A 17517-nucleotide genomic window follows, 5' to 3' on the forward strand; every position below is an offset into this window, starting at 1 on the left:
TCCTCTTCTTTCCCTCCTCCCCATCTTCTTCGCTTTACCTTCTTCCCATATCTCTCTCCTTTCCTTTCCTTCCTCATCCCCTTCTTCAACTTACCCCTGTTCTCCTCTCCCTGCTCCTCCTCCTCCTCCCATCCATCCATCCTCCTCCCTTGTCTTAGTCTCTGCTCTCTTCCCTCTCCCCCTTTTCTTCTTCCCTCCCCAGCCCCCCTCCAACTCCCCTCTACCTGGTCTGGGTGGTGGAGGGGAAGCTGCTTGATTAAGTATTCCTCCTGTCCTGTTTCCTCAACGCAGGCTTCTGAAATTCCCAAAGTCACAATTTGCCTCTTGTTTTCTACCTCTCCTGCAGCTGAGCCCTGAGGCCATGAATGTTTCATATCTAGCTGTCCAGTGAGGAAGGCATGGGCTACCAGGGGATACTGGGGGGCATATTTGTTAGTATTAAAAATTACCCCCCACACATTTGCTCTTGGTCACCCAAGACCCCTGTGGACTTCACCTGCATGGCCTGAGTTCCTCCATAGCCTCAGGCTGGATGGGGCAGGCGGAGTGCACAGGCTGCCCAGAGCCCAGGAAACCCACTATATGACATCAGGAGGTCCCTGTTAAATGCCACCTCCGTTTTGGGCCACTTCACTTTAAAAGGCAGGATCCACACAAGAGCAGCGCTAATGACTCAAGTGCTCTGAGATTAGACCTTTATAGAAGGGCAGAGAAAGCCTACGTTCTCTGCAGAGTGGGCTGGGTGGAGGGTGCCCCGCTAATTGCCACACTCTGGAGAGGATGCCAACCAGCTCGCGCCCTCGTCCTCAGAGGGCAGAGCGAGAAATTAACTCAAATTGGAGCTGGAAAGATTTAGGTTATATGTAAGAAGGAACTTTCTCAACTCTGAAATATGCTACCAAGAGAGGCTGCGGGTTCTCCACAGAGAGGCTAAAAATAGCTCATTCTTTAAAAATAGGTCTGGGCGGCTTTAAACATTGCCAGCGCGGGCATGGGGATGGTCTGCGGTGCCAACTACCCGACCCTATTGCCCCTCAGTCCCAGAAGGGCACCAGCCCCAGACATTGGAGCCTGCTGGGATGGTGTCTGGGTATCTCAGATTCGTGCATAAAAGCAGCCCTTCCCGCAGCCCCTCTGAGCCCGCTGCCCACGCATGGGTCTCAGTGCTCTAACGGGGGAGGATACTTGGTGCTGTCTGTCTGCATTGGTTCCAGCAGCCACTCCCACCTCAGATGCTTCTGGTCGCTATGGTCCTCCCTGTGGGTGCACCCCAGCTCTGAGAGTTCGTGGGTGTGTGACCATCTTAGAGCCAGGCAGCCCATTCCACCTCTTGTTTCCCAAGGGCCTGACCACCTTCCTGAGAGGACAGCAGCCCTTCTCCCTGGCATCCAGCCTGCTGTTTCTCTCTAATCCCTTCCCCACTATGCAGTCAGAGGGGCTTTTAGGAAGCAGATCTGGACTTGGGGTGTAGCTCAAACAAACAAACGACCCCCAAGTATATCTTGCAGTAAGAATGTGATGATGCCCCTACTTTCCCCACAGGATCTCAGGATCAAATCCAAACTTCCCAGATGACTTCATACTTGCCTTACAGGGCTCTTACTGTTCCTCCAGCATCTCTCACGTCTGGCATGGTCAACCCAAGCCCCATCTCAGCTCCAGTTTACCTGGAAGCTGTAGCCCAGCCCGTATGGCCTGTCACACTTCCTTTCCCCTGCCAAGAGGATGGTACCTACTCTAGGGGATCCCACCCTACACCCCTGGACCTCCTGTTTTGACTGCCTTGACACACAGAATTTCCCATCCCAACTTGCGACAAGCCCATACATCTACCCCTAGACACATGGCCCCTGCCCAGAGAGAAGGCCTGCTTCCAGCCCCAAGGACTTTGCGCTGACTTAGTGTGGATGAATGGTACACTGCTCAGTGTGGTGGGTCATTCCGGTAATCCTGGCACTTGGGAAGTTGAGGCCATCCTGGGCTACAGAGTGAGACTCAGTCTAAAAAAATAAACAAAACAAAACAAAAAACCAGGGGGATGGAGAGAAGAGTTGGGCTGCCGTGTGGATTTGCCTTATGAAGGATCATTCATTTTTACCAGGTGTGGCAACCTGAGAGCCTAGCACTTTGGAAGCAGAGTGGGAGAGGACAGGGAGTTGGGGGCCAGCCTTGGCTACTGGAGAGGCATTGGAGAGAGGAGAGCAGGCGCGTGAGGGAAGGGGAAAGGTAAAGGGGGCAAGTGAACAGTTTCTCTCCAGCGGCCTGTCTGTCCTTCCACCCTGCTCCATTCCAGCTGGCCAGGGTGGACTAGGCTGAGCTTAGACCAGACATTGGTGACAGGCTTCTCTCCAGGATAACCCTGAGCTCTGTCCCAGGTGAAGGAGCCATTTAGAACAGAAGAAAAAATATCAGTTTTCTTGTGTTACAGAGAAAGAGGAACCCAGGCTGGAAGCAAGTTCAGGTGTACACTGGACAGCCACTGTCCCCTGGCCATGACATGTAGATGAAAATCACAGCTTCTTGACAGGGCAGAAGTGAGACCCAGGCTAGTCACAATGGTCATAAACTCCTACTGGTGTCTCTCCCACAGTGCTGGCATGTGCTGGCCACCAGCACCCTATAGAACCTCTGTGTGTGTTTGGAGATGGTCCTCAGGATTCCACCCAGGGAAACCTGCATGTCCCCTAAGCACCTGAGTCTCCATCCCCCTCCTTCAGCCGCAATATTAACTCCATAAGCATGTGGTTTCAGCATTTTAATTTCATCTGTGGCCTCTCAGTTCACTCATCTCAAGATGACCTGCCTGGCAATGCACTTGAGGCCGCCTATGAATAAAGTTAATTTCCCATCACAAAAAAAGGAAAGAAAAAGAAAAGTCTAGCAGCCAGCAGGTGCTCGGTACAGGCTCGGTGAGATTGCATGTCATCCCAGGGTCCCCAGCAGGGCTAGTCATTAACCCATTCCTGCCCTCTTGTATCTGCTTCCAGTTCGTGGTGTGTCCCCAACTGCTCTTCCTGGTTCTCAAGTCCTTGATGTGATTCTGGGACCGCTAGCAGTCTAGATCAACTTCCAGTGCATGCGAGAATATTTATTTAGAGATGAATGCTCCCCAAGTGTTCTATGTAATAACCGAGACTTTAATAACATCTTTAATAACAAACCTTATTATAAGCTAATTAGTCAGCCACCTCCATGATCGTGCCATTAAATGGAGCATGGCAATCATGCAAAGCATTCAGCGCTGCAAAAGAGAGCTGGGCCAGGACTAGCTGAGGCTGGAAACTGGGTCGCTGCCGCTGCTCCCAGACCTCACCTGATGCAGGTGCAGTCTCCAGACCGGAGAGTGTGTCTTCAGAATAGGGAATCTGGGTCTCATCTGCCAGACCTCAGGGACGACTAGGAAGCAGCCCTTGCCCATCCTCCCCCAGCAGTGGGACAAAACATGATTTGGGAAATGCCTCGTGGCAAACCCAGAGTGGCTAGGCCAACCATTCTCTCCACCTGCTTGCCCCAGCCTTGCTTCCTGGTCTGGCTTTTACTCCTGAGCACAGGACCCAAAGTGTGTGCCGGGAAGTCAGGGACGCGTCCAGCTTGTCTGCACGGTTCTGCTCTCTGGAAAGACTGTTTCACATCTCTTCAGCCCTCAAGCCTCTGGTGCCCCTGTTTGCATGCCGAGCCTCCTCACTCACGGTTAGTGACCTCAACTCGCCCTTGCTCGGTGCGGAGGAGAGTCATGGGTCTGTTTGTCATGGAGCTCAGTCAGAGTGCTGTGGTTGCCTGCAGGAGACCTTCACAAGGTCTGGCCTGTGGTTCCTCATAGAAGAAGGAGGGTCATGACACCCCCACCCAAGGTCCCTTCCTGCCACCCATTTACATAAGCCTGGCCCAGCTACACAGGGCCTGAGGAGGCGTGAGAGTTAAAGTGGGTGTGGGTATGGGTACAAGGTTGACCCGGAAACAGATGTGGCATAGCACCAGAAGGTCGTCACGCATGCTGTGATCCCTAGTTGGGCAGTCCAAGGGTCACTTTCCTATTCCATCATCTTTCAGCGGATACTGCTCTCTCCCTCGAGTGCCTTTCGCTTGACTCCGGGCTGACCCATTTTCTTCCCATCCCGGTGCCCAGTTTAGCTTCCTCGGCTGGTCCCTGCCCCCGCCGCTGAGCCTCATACCCCTCCTCTGCTCTCCCATTCTCTCTACCGTCTCTCCCGAGCTGCCACCTCATTTGTTCTTCTGAGCTGATGCTGTGCGCATCTGTTTCCAGCTCGACAGCTCCCAACTGCAGCCGTGAACACTAACTGCCCGCTCCGTATCTGCGAAGATGGAAAATAAGCATTTCAAGCAAGGATGGCTCCATAGGATTGCACTCACCCAGACTTCTTCCCCTCTTCTCATGGGCTTTTCTGTCTCAACACATGTATCATCATCTGTCCAACACTCAAACCAAAAGCCAGCCTGGACTTTAAGACAGCTCTGCCACCCATGTCTGGCCACCAGCAAACACCACGGCCATAAAGCTGTATCTTTTTCTGCTGCTGAAACAACATACTCAAGGCATTGATGCAAAAGAGACGAATCTTTAGCATCTGCTTCTGGAGCTGGTAACCCTGAGAGCATGATGCTGGCATCCAGTCCGCATCAGAGTGTTGGGTCTGGAGGTGCCCTGGCTCCTGGTGGAGGCATCATGTGTTGACAAAGAGCAAACGAGGCAGCTTGAGCCTCCTTCCTCTGCTACACACCAACATGTCATCTAACACCTCCAATCACCCCCAGAGTCACACCTCCAAATGCCATTAGATCCAAATGTACGGGTTATGTTCCCAACATATGACACGAGCTTTGGTGCGACACACACAAACTGTGACTCTAGGTCTCAACACTCACCCAGAACTGCCTCCAGATTGGGCCCAAGCAGCTCAACTCAACCTCTTACCCAGCCTCCTTCCTTCTCCCTTCCTCTTACGACCAGTAACTGTGGTGTTATTTAAAAGATAAATTGGGCCTTACTTGAGGCTCAGTGGGGGAGTACTTCCCCAGCACAAACAGCATGGGGTCTGGTTTCAAGGCAGAGAGTTCTGTGTCTTTGAGATGCACGATTTTCATGCATTGAACTTTCCTAAAGTGAGGCCCTTCCCGTTTAGGGATAAGTAGAATTCAATCTAGTGATCAGTGTTGTTCTAAGCCACTGTTCTCAACCTTCCTAATGCTGCTACCCTTTAATACAGTTCCTCATGTTGCAGTGACCCCCCAACCATAAAATTATTTTCATTGCTGCTTCATAACTGTAATTTTGCTACTGTAATGGATCATAATGTAAATATGTGTTTTCTGATGGTTTTAGGCCACCCTTGTGAAAGGGTCCTTCAATGCTCATGTTGAGAACCACTGTTCTAAGCCAAGACCCGGGGAAATAAATCATTCTGCCAGTACCCAGGTCTAGCTTTGGCGCACAGCTGGGACATCCTGTATTAGGTGCTGTGTGACCTTGCCTCTTCTGCCCTAACTAAGGTCAGGTGTGCCAGCTCCTGAAGCTGCCTTGCAGTCTCTGGGGTGAAATATCTGACACCAAAACTTCAGGGGCTATGAGTCTTTTTCAGCTCATGGTCTCGTGTAATCACTTGGCCCATGTCCTTGGGCAGGACATCATGGTGGCAAGAGCCTCTGGTGGAGGAGGCACAGGAAGGGATCATGCGGCACAGGAAGGGATCATGCCCACCAGCTGGGGACCAGGCCCAGAACATGTGAACCTTCCAAATCCACTCTGTAGATGTTCATACTAATGTTTTCCTTCAGCCAAAATATTCGTGGAAACTTCTTGCTGTTAACACTGTTAATGAATATTTTACTTATTATTAGTATGTGTGTATGGGGGTAGTGTAGCCGTGTGGTGTGTGTATGTGTGTGTGTGTGTGTGTGTGTGTGGTGTATGTGTGTGTGTGTGTGTGTGTGTGTGTGTGTGTGTGTGTGTGTGCGTGCGTGTGTGGCGGGGATCAGAGGACATCTCTCAGGAGTCAGTTCTCTCCTTCCACTGTGGTCATCAGGCCTATACAGAAAAGGCTTTTACCCACTGAGCCAGCCTGCTGGCCCCATTTTACAAAGGAGGAGGCCATACTCTTGAGAGTCCTGGTGACTCTTAAAGCCTTTGGGGAAGGGCAGGATACAGGCTGGGGGAGGGACTGGACCAGGCTGGGGGAGGTGGGAGGTGAGGAGGCTCGCCCAGGTGGTGGAGCCCAGGTGGTGGAGCTTGCGAGAGGACAGCAATATCAGAGTGAACGATCACTGGGCAGGAACACAGGGGAAAGCCTCATCATTACAAGTCATAGTTTCTATAGAAGTGCAATGATTTAAAAAGTGTGGTATGGCCAGGCATGGTTGTGCATGCCTTTAATCCCAGCATTTGGGAGGCAGAGGCAGGTGGATCTCTGTGAGTCTGAAGCCAGCCTGGTCTACAGAGCGAGTTCCAAGACAACCAGGACACAGAGAAACCCTGTGCTGAAAAAAAAATAAGTGTGGCACTGATACAGCGTGAGTGGGGGGTGTTATCTGGATTGGCAGGACAGAACACAGGTGGAATGAGCTAGGAAATATAGCCCTGTGTGTTAGGAGACTTGGAATATTGTGTGGGTGAGCATCCCTCATCTGAAATACCGGGGACCAGAGAAAGTTAGAATAATTTTTTTAGAGTTGAGTTATTTGCATATGCAAATGAGGAATCTTGGGAGGGAACCAAGGTTAAACAGGAAGTTCATTTATGCTTTATCTACACCTCAGGCACAGCCAGGAGATGATTTTTATATGGTGCTCACACCTGTGTTTTGACTGTGGCTTGTCACATGAAGTCAGGGGCAAGCTTGCCACTTGTCAGCACTGAAGAAGTTTTCAATTTTAGAGCATTTTGAGTTTTTGGATTTTTGGTATTCTCAACCAGCATAAAAGAATCATTTAAAACCAGCGGAGAAAGAAGGAGCTGTCTGTCAGGGTTCAAAGCAATAAGCGAGTCACCGAGGAAATGAAGTCAGATCCTTACCTCACATCGTGGAACAGTCTGGAGTCTGGATGGACTGATGTGAACTTCTGTAAGTGTGTTGGGGAAATACATGAGGATGTGCTAAGGAGACACAAAAAGCAAAGCCATAAAAGGCTGATAAATGACTCAATCAGCTGTAGAAATCTAAGGCAAAGGCAACTTTATCCATAATTGCCAAAACCTTGGAGCAACCAAGATGCCTTCCTACAGACTAACGAACAAACAAACTGTGGTCCATCCAGGTCTTGGACATTTCTTCAGAAATAAAAACAAATGAGCATTCCAACTATGAGAAGACACGGAAGGACTAAGACTGCTTATTGCTTGGTGACAAGCAGTGGGGAGACTCACCATCTGACTCCAACAGCCACACGTCCAACCACAGAGACAGGAAACAGATGAAAGGCTGCAGCCCCCTTAGGGGGTGTAGGGAGGAGGTAGCAGAGGGACCCAGGAGAATAGAAATTTGGAACTCCTTTGGAGGCACTGAATGGTGGACATGCGTCTACAGAGTGGCCAGACCTATGTGTGTGCTGTACAAATCGGAGTCATGGGGCCCATGAGTTGTTTTGTTTTGACTGCCCGCCTGTTTTTAACCCAAGCAGCAAGTGGACAAGTTGTATCAGGTCCAGTTATTTGTATCTTACAACATGTAGCTCTAGATTCTAGGACTTTACAAGGCTACAAAGATATTTTCTTTTGTTTTATTTTTGTGACAAGGTCTCCAGTAGCCAGGCTGACCTCCACCTCTAGGCTGGGATTACAAGTATGTACCACCTCTCCCCACACAGATTTTTTGAGGGAATATTTTATTTTATTTTTTGTCATTTTTTTATTGAGCTATACATTTCCCCCACTTCCCTTCCCTCCTCCCCTTTCTCCTTCCACACCCCCACTGCCCCCCCCCCATGTTCCCAGTTTACTCAGGAGATCTTGTCTTTTTCCCCTTCCTATGTGGATTCATGTAGACCCAGAAAGATAAATATAATATGTATTCACCATGAGTTTTAGAGAAAAGTGATGATCAGACTTTGACTCCTCCATAGGAGAAAAGAAACTGACTTCTGAACAGGGGTGGGGGGTATATGAGCACTCTGTGCCTGCCAATCAAACTTCTCTGAAAAACAAAACCTATCACTGAAAAAGAAAGAAGTGTGCAGAGGAGGCAAGCAGCTTTGCCATCCGTGCAGCAGCCAAGATTAGTAGCCTGGGTACATAAAGAACCTCTACAAGCCATAGAGAGATGGTGTATTTGTGTGTGTGTGTGTGGTGAGTACAGTGTGTGTATGTCAAATGTATATGTTCATGTGGGGTATTTACATGTATGAACATAACATGTAAATCCAAGGTCGATGTCTGTGTCTTCCTCTATTGGTCTCCACCTTTCCTTTTTGAGGCAGGTCTCTCACTGAACAGCTAGGCCAGCTGACCAATGAGTTTCAGGGATGGTCTCTCCCCTCCCATACCCGCCATGCCTAGCTTTATGTGGGACCTGAATGCGCTAGCATAACAGGAATTTGATCCACTGAGCAATTCCCCCAGTTCCTCAGGAGATAGATTTAGAAATAACCATGGCTAGGCTGGAGAAATGTGAGGGTGAGCAGAGTACCTGCTGAGCCAGGACAAGGACTGGAGCTCTGTAGTCCAGAACCCATGTGTAAGGCTGTGCACGGTGCTGTGCATGCCTGTAGCCAGTTCTGTGGGGGGACAGACACAGGAAAATTGCTGGGACTTGCAGCCACCAGCTCATCTCCTAGTTCAATAACAGATAACAGACCATGTCTCAACAGGACTAAGGTAGAGAGTGGTAAACCATCCTCAACCTCCAGAAGAACCTGCTGACATGTGTGCCCACACACCACACATTACACAGACTACACACACACACCACATAGTACACACACCACACACACATACACCACATACTGCATGCACATACCCACAACACATGCATACACATTCCACACCACACACATATACATAGTATACACACCACACACACATACACCACACATACCACATATACATACCCACAACACATACATACACACATGTACCACACACTACATACACAGGCACACAGACACCACACACACACACACACCCCACATAGACTCATATACTACACATTCTACACCCTACCTACCACACACACAAGACTGAGGAAGGGTATGGCCACGTATACTCAAAGGGTAGGAAGCAGGAACAGTTAATAAACATAACAACACACAGTTCAGTGGCATTAAGGGACAATAGCACACAGTCTGGCCATGGGACAGTTAGATCTTTATCATTTTATAGCATCAAGCCTTGCTAAGGCCTGGGAGGAGCGTTGCAGGAAGCCCCTAATGGGACTCAGCACCTGTCATTGGCCCAAGACTGAAAACAACCTGGAATCCTCTGTCTCAGAACCCTGGAGTCCCATGTGGAAGGCTGGGGTAAGGGCTGTGGCTCAGCTCACAAGGTCACAGTGCTCTCTTCTCTTCTGCTCCACTCTGGGGACGTCACCTTGGTAGCCCAAGGTTGGCTGTGGGAGTTGGTAAATGACACAAATAGAACTTTCCCTCCCTTTCTGCCCTCTGTCCTTTTAGAGGTGCCAGGTGAAGCATGAGGCATCCTCTCCTCTCCCATCTCCTTGTCCCCCTTTACTTCATCTGCCATCACCACCTGTAAAGGGAAACTTTTTCCTTGAGAGAAGCCTTCCTGCCAGCCTGGTTCTAGAGCCGCATCAGTCCCAAATAAACACACAGGAGGTTATATTAATTATGAAGCTGTTGGCCTTGCTTGTTTCTTACTGGCTAGCTCTGACTCAAGTAATTACCCCGTAATTGTTAATCTAAGTATTTCTCTTACCGGAGAATAGTTCTGGGTTTCCTACCCCATGGCGTTACATCTTGACTCTTTGTGTTTCTCCTACCCAGAGTCCTCCTCGACTCCTAGTCCCACCTATCTTAGTTCACTATTGGCCAACAGTGCTTTATTGACAAATACACAGGACTTCCCCAACAACCACCATTTCTTCTCTTATCACCACCTTCTCTCTTGCCTTCTCTTTAGCAGCAGGGCAAATGGTGGCAGAGGCAATGAGAGGAGGGGCAGCTGCAGTCTAGGCAGCATGGGAAGAGGCCTGGTTAGGACTGTCTGGAGCCCTGGGAGGATGGTTGTTAGTAAAGTGTCTGCCAGGCAAGAGTGAGCATCCGGATGCAGATCACAAAAAAAGCCGGGTGTGGTGGTGTACCCTGCCTTCCCACTGCTAGGGAGGATCCGGGTGGGGTTCACTGGCCTGCTAGTCTTGGCAACTGGTGAACTCCACGCTCCATAAGGTGGAGAGCAATAGAAGAAGACGCCCAGTATTGCCCTCTGGTCCCCATGTGTGCACATCTAAACACATATGTGCATATATACACATGTATACCACACACACCAAGAAAAGTTTTTAAAAGAGTATCTGGAAGCTAGGCGTGGTGGTGACCTTGGAATGCAGGATGATAGGGCTGTTAAATTCTAGTTGACCCTGATCTATACGGTAAAACTTAGACCAGCAACAACAACAAAAACCAGAACAAAATAAAACAAACCATACAACAAAACCCAAGAGAATCTGCATCTGGTTGGTGTCTTGTCCTGGTTAGTGTTTTGGGTTGTGTATTTATCAACCTGACACAAGCTAGAGTCATCTGGGAAGAGGGAGCCTCAACTGATAAAGTGTCCCCGTCTGATGGGCCTACAGGCAAGTCTGCAGGTTAGTTCATTGATTGACGGTTGATGTGTATGGGCCCAGCTTACTGTAGCAGGGACCACACCTGGGCAGGTGGTCCTGGGAGCTATAAGAAAGAAGGCTGGGCAAGCCATGGGGAACAAGCCAGTAAGCAACATTCGTCCATGGGCTCTGCATTAGCTCCTGCCTCCAGGTTCCTGCCCTGGACTCCAGCATTGACTTCCCTCCATGATGGTGTTACCTGAGAGCTGTAATGTTGGTCTCCTTTCTGCCTCTTCTCAGGTCTGTCTCCCCATAATGAGTGTAGTAAAAACTGCTGTTTAGACTTGTCTAAAAACAGTTTAGTCAGCATCCCCACTACACCTAGGCTGCACCTGATAACCAGAACTCAGTGACATCATTCATTCAAGATAACCAGACTTAGTTCTAGACCCCGTGACACCCACTGGACAGTACATAAGAGACCGAGAGCAAGGCTCTGCTCTGCACACCTGAGTAGACCCCACCTTGGTTAGCCCTGCTATTGGAGAGTCTCCCCCAGGGTTCTGACCCTCAAATCAGAGACTTTTGATGGAGACTGACCCGACATTCAGCTAAGATACATCGCCCAGGTGAGCATCCTTGGAAAGATAGGCTTAGGACAGTAGTTAGGGACTTAGAATGTGAACCTTGTATGATGACCTTGGCATAATAAAATATAACTTTTGTTGTACTGCATGTGTCTACCTCCTTGCTCCGTGACACTCCCTGCTGAAGACCGAGTCTGTATCTTAGGGTTGGTCACACAGGAGGCTTTAGAGGACAGTCTATAACCCGCCCCCCAAGAGATGTGCTCTGTTTTGTAATAATCCCAGTGGCTATAATGATTTTGTGCCTAGTGGGTATCAGATACCAAGGCTGCCCTATCTGGGGTCCCTTGAGATCCCCCATGCTTGTCACGATCCTCATCTTGAGGGTGATGGAAAGACTGGAGATTCAGAAAGATCAAGTGCTTAGCCCAAAGCCACACAGGAAAAAGTGTGTCAGAAAAGAGCCCATCCCGTTATTCCTCAAGCTCACAGTTCTCCAACTGGTGAGTTATCCCCATGTCACAACACTGCACACGCTCGGAGCTAAACAGTCCACAGAACATTTACCCCAGCTACATTCGCCTGTGTCATGGGTCACTTTTGTGTCACTGTAACCGCAATGCCTGGCAAAGCAACCGAAGGGAAAAGGATTTATTTTGTGGCTTAAGTCCACCATGGTGGGGGAGGCAGGCTGGCAGCTCATTCTTGGCAGCAGGTAATATGGCAGCAGCTGCTCATATCATGGTGGACCAAGAGGCAGAGAGCAAGACAAGGGGCAGGAATAATTAATGGATCCACCCCATGACCTACCGCCTTCGGCTGGGCCCCACTTCCTACGGTGTCCACCATTTCCATAAGAGTACCACCAGCTGCAGCAGGGACAAGTGTCCAAACATGAACCTGAGGGGACATTCCATGGGGGACAGAAGATTCAGACATTATCTCATTCTTTTCAAAATACTGGTTTGTTAAAAAGACATCTGTGAAGTTGCTTTTATGACTACAGCAGCGGTTCTCAGGCTTCCTAATGCTGCCACACTTCAATACAGGCTTTCATGTTGTGGTGACCCCCAGCCATGAAAGTATTTTTGTTGCTACTTCATCACTGTTATTTTGTTTTTGCTATGAATTGTAATGTAAATATCTGTGTTTTCCGATGGTCTTAGGTCAGAAACCCACAGGTTGAGAACGGTTGCTCTGCAGTGAGCTTTGCAAATTACTTTGGAGACCACTTCTGCCACGGGGTCTTTCTAACACAGGTGTCAGCAAACAAGGCTACAGGCTAAAACCAGCCCATTGTCTGCTTTGTAAAGAAAATGTTTTATTGGGGAAACTCATTAGTTAGCATCAGCCACAGCCAGTTGGATGAGTAAATAGTTTTAACAGAGACTGCATGGCCCTCAGCCTCAAATATTTACCTCTGTGGCCCCTTTCAGGATCAGTTTCTAACCTATATCTGTTTGCTTTGCTTAAACTTCCCCGGGGCTGCCCTCCATCCTCTGGACCACCTCACTGCCTCCCAGCCTCTGCTCCCAATAACGTCCCTTCCATGGGGTCCATGCACTCTTCCAATACTGTCCAGACAGCTGGCAAGTGTCTGGAGGGTCCTTGAGATGGGGACAAGATCCTTCCCTGAATCCTGATGCCTGCTCTCCTCCACAGGCCTCCTGGGAATGGTCGCGCACATGATGTACACACAGGTGTTCCAGGTCACCGTGAGCCTCGGCCCTGAAGACTGGAGACCTCACTCCTGGGACTATGGGTGGTCCTTCTGGTAAGTGACCTTTGGCCTTCAGGTACCAGAGTCTGAATCATGATGGGTACACAAAGGAGCGTGTCAGGATCCTTTGGCTTGTCAATGGTGGGAACCCATGCTGACAGGAACAAGGGTGCTTACTCATTGCTTCAACTCAGAAGCCAGGATGTGGGTGGTGAACGGGACAGGGTAGGGAGTGGCGGTGGGCACACACAACCATCTGGGACTCTGGGTTGTGACAAGATCTTGCCCCATCAGTCTAAGTGAAGATACCCTGGGGCTCAACAGTGGTAAGCAACTTCCCCATGGCCAGTGTGTCCTTCACATGCAGAGACGAGGCCTCTCTAACCCCATGTGTGTGCTGAGGTCCCAAACTTCCCTCTGATGGGCACAGGTTCTTTTTTTTTTCTCTTGAATAGTCATGGCTACCGGGGAATGGCTTGAGAGCAGTGTTTCAGCTCAAGCAGGCCAACCTCTGGAGCTAGGAATGAGTCCTAGGGGATGCATGCTGGGTGAGCCCCTGCAATTTCTGCTTCAGGAACAGCTGGATCCAAATCTCATGATTCCCTCAGGGATCCAGTCTTTCTCTCCCCCCTTCCTCAGTCTCTCATAGCTTCAGTCTCAAGCAGATTTCCTCAAAGTCGTGGTAAAAGCAGTTGCCAAGCAGACTCCAGAACACCTTACAAATGTGCTGCAACTTAAAGGGGGAAGGATGGGGGATGAGGGGGTGGGAGTGGTTTTGGGGGCTTATGTGACCATCCGTGAGCCAATGATTTAAATCCTGGGGAAGTGAGAAGGGTCTGAAGGGTCGTGGTATTCAAGTCACATGGTCCAGAGCATCCCTTCACAGGGAGTGGAGAGACTCACAAGGACACAGGCGATAGTGGTGGAGTGAGCTGTTAACAGACAGGAGAGTGTATGACCACAGTGTTGCTGGCCTGGTTACCAGTCTAGACCACATCCTGGTGCCTGGGGACACACATATTTCCTGAGCACTGTGGCTCTGGGCACACTGTGGCTGTTCTGTGGCTGTTCCTTACGGTGCTGGAGATGCGGCAGTGGTGGCTCAGATCCCATGGGTCCCAACAGGGCTCTGGGTCAGTACTTCAGGAGACCAGGGGACTCAAGAAACCTGACCGGAGCGCAGCCCGGGAGCAGAAGGAAGCCAAGTCCAGTGGTCTGGTGCTCATGGTGATGAGTGGCAGGTGTTCCAGACATGGTGTTCCATGCCTGCAGCACTCCACAGACTTCTTAGATTGCTGTCACCCAGGATTTGACATGAATGGTGACCTCCTGTTGCTTATGTGGGAACCAAGGCTCAGAAAAGGAAGACTGTGTGCCCTGGGTCACACAGCTTTAGTACAGTGCTAGGATTTGTCTGTACCCCGGGCACTAAGCAGCCCCTGGCTCCCACTGTAGCTCTGGGCTCCCAGGCTGAGCCTGCTGATTTTGACCAAGGGCCTTGTGTTCCCCTCGGGCCTGGCTCCTTTGCCTACACTGCCTCCACACAGCTCATTCCACAGGACTCATTAAAGCCGCCCACCACGAGACCTGGATTAGGGCTGACACATTCCGCCTTGTCACAGAGGTCTGCAGGACAGATAACCCCATTTCTCATTCCTTGACCATGGGGCCCCACCAAGGCCAAAAGAAGCCATCTGTTTTACTTTATGTATTTGAGGCCTCCATGGCTCACTCCAGGCAGGGTGTGAGAGGCCAGCTTGAAGGAGGAAGCCCCAGCCTCTGGCCTGAGGCCCAGCAGGAAGAATGCGGCTGGGGACGCTGGGGCGCTGAGCATTCTCCAGAGGACGCCTGTGCTACAGCTGAAGATCCCCATCATGACCATGTGTGTGGAGCACCCCAGGCTCAAATTGCATCTTGAGCAGCTAACAAGAGCCTGCAGCAATGCTGAGGGTGCTGGACAGGTCTTAGGTCAAGGTCAAGTTCAACGCTGACCCTGACCCCTGCCAGCTATAGACGATGGCCCAGTTCCTTACCCACATGTGTCTCAACATTGTCAGGTGAAAAATAGAGGCAGCCAATTCTACCTTACGGGTGGTAGCCCATTCACTCTCTGTTGGTGGGTAGAGTACATCACCCAACAGCTACTGGGTTCAAGGAAAACTGCAGTACCTTATATAGCTTTGCAGGTTGGTCCTAGCTTGGAGACTTCCATAAAAATCTGACTCAGTGGTTAAGAGCACTGGCTGCTCTTCCAGAGGACCTGAGTTCAATTCCCAGCACCCACATGGCAGCTCACAACTGTCTGTAACTCCAGTTCCAGGACTTCTGACACCCTTATGCCAATTCACATAAAATAAAAGTTAAATAAATTATTAAAAGATACTTTTAAAAATCTGATTCATTTCACTGGGAAATAGCTCAGCACAATGCTGGCTGACAGCAGTTGGTGGCTGGGGCCACTTCTTTGTATGATGGCTGCTCACTAGGGACAATGTCCAATGATCAAGCATCTCAAAAGTCCCAGGTGGGACCCCAGACTGATAGTTGACAGGCCAGCATGGGACTGATCCAGACCTCCTGAACATGGGTGTCAGTGAGGAGGCCTTGGCATTCTTTGGGGCCTCTGGCAATAAATAGATCAGTATTTATCCCTGGCATCCAGATGGACTTTGGTAGCCCATTCCACGTGGAGGGATGCTGTCTCAGCCTGGACACATGGGGGAGGGCCTAGGCCCTGCCCCAGGATGTATGACAGACTTTGGAGATCCCCCATGAAGGGCCTCACTCTCCTTGGAGAGTGGAGTGGGGATTGGGTGAGGGGTTGGGGGAGGCTTGAAGGGGGCTGGGGGAGGAAGGGAGGGAGAGGGAGCTGGGATTGACATGTAAAGCAAGCTTTTTCTCTAATTTAAATTTTAAAAAATGGAAAAAAATAAAGAGAGAGAGAGACCCAGGTGGAAACTACAGGCTTGGTGTGTGAGGTCCTGTGTCACCAAGCTGCACTCTGTAGGTCAAAGCCAGGTGCAGGAGTATCTCCCTTAGATAGAAGCAAAGAAGTGAGGCCACGCTTTGGGGTCACCCAGGCTGAGATAGTCACTCAGGCTCAACGGGCTTGCTGGTGTATGGGAGGCCAGCTTCTAGTATATGCCGTATAAGGCATATGTTCTGTGAGCAACAGTGGTCATGAAGGAGATCCCAGCCAGCAACATCCAGTGTCAGTTACATAATCCAGATGGCCAACGGCCCACATTTGGGGAGTACTCCAACGTACTCTTCTCTTCAGGTGTCTCGGCTCTCGTTAGCCCACCCCGCACATGGCAGGCAAGACAATGGTGGCTGGGTGGAGTGATTGTTGATGAGCTAACAGTTCCAGACCAATCCTGGTGAGAGGCACCTCACCTTGTCTTTGCCTCCCAAGGAGTTGCTGACCCCACTTCTGGGATCAGAAAGTTAGTGCGGAGTGTGTGTCCCTGAGGAGTCCCACAGTTAGTTTCAGAGGCTGCCTGCTGCCTGAAACAGTAGTCGGCCTATGGAGGGTTTGCTGGGAAGAGTTTAGATTGTTATGTGGCAGTGTAGGTTTCTGGCTTGTGACTTGTTGGAAGACCTGCCTGGCCTGTGCCTAATCAGCTGTGTTGGGTGACATCGCAGCTCAGGCAGGACAAACTCTGCCCTCCAGTTTCCCCCAGTCTCCACCATGGCCAATTCCCTCCTCACCTGCCTGACTCTGCTGGGAGGGCCAAGAGAGTGCAGATGTTCTCCTGAGCAAACATTTTCTTTCTGCTTTATTCAAAATGCAAGGGGAAGAGGGTCTCCCTAACTTAGCAAACATAGCAAACCCATCCCAGGCAGTCTCTTTGCAAAGTGTAGACTAGAACAGCCAGCCCTAGTCTAGCCAGCTCTAATGGCACACTTGTAATCCTAGCATTTGGAAGTTGGTACCAGGAGGACTATGAATTTGAGGCCAGCCTGGGCTACATAGAAGATCCTGTCTCAAACACACATGCACGCACGCACACAGGAGAAGAATGAGTTGAGTGAGGTGACCCTCTACACCGAGCCTCTTGTCCCATGGGATAAGGGGACCTCCTTGCTGCCCTTCCTTCCTTTCCCATCTCCCTGACCCCATGGAAACTGGGCTCTCTGGGCTGTTTCCTTGCTGAGGACTCCTGGACGCCCATGCTGCAGGCTGGTCCCAGCAGATACCTCTGCTTCAGTACTCTAGGACTGCCTGAGGGCCCCGAGGCCGCTGTGGAGGCTTTGCCAGACTGGCTGATGTTCTTCCCAGAGGCTGAGGTCAGCAGAAACTCTGGCCTCCTTTTCTCTAAGATCATGGCAGTGAAAGGGCTGCAGCTGCCCACAGGTATCCTGATGGTTGTACCTTGGCAGCCCCTAGAGCCTGCAGTCATTTTGCCCTAACTTCTCTTGGGCTCAGAGGGTGGCCTGGAGTAGGCATTTGTGCCCTGTCCCTTACGGTGAGCCTGTGTCC

General features: G+C 50.3%; 1 protein-coding gene across 1 annotated transcript in view; it reads left to right on the forward strand.

Annotated features, from left to right (window-relative positions):
- Gsg1l (GSG1 like) overlaps positions 1-17517 on the forward strand; it is a 201939-nt gene that overhangs the window by 150943 nt on the left and 33479 nt on the right. Inside the window, exon 4 of the mRNA XM_005064445.4 lies at positions 12977-13088. Within this exon, the coding sequence (XP_005064502.1) occupies positions 12977-13088 (112 nt within the window). The remainder of the gene's footprint in view (positions 1-12976; positions 13089-17517) is intronic.

Source organism: Mesocricetus auratus, unplaced genomic scaffold (assembly GCF_017639785.1).
Source record: "Mesocricetus auratus isolate SY011 unplaced genomic scaffold, BCM_Maur_2.0 Super-Scaffold_4256, whole genome shotgun sequence".
NCBI lineage: Eukaryota > Metazoa > Chordata > Mammalia > Rodentia > Cricetidae > Mesocricetus > Mesocricetus auratus.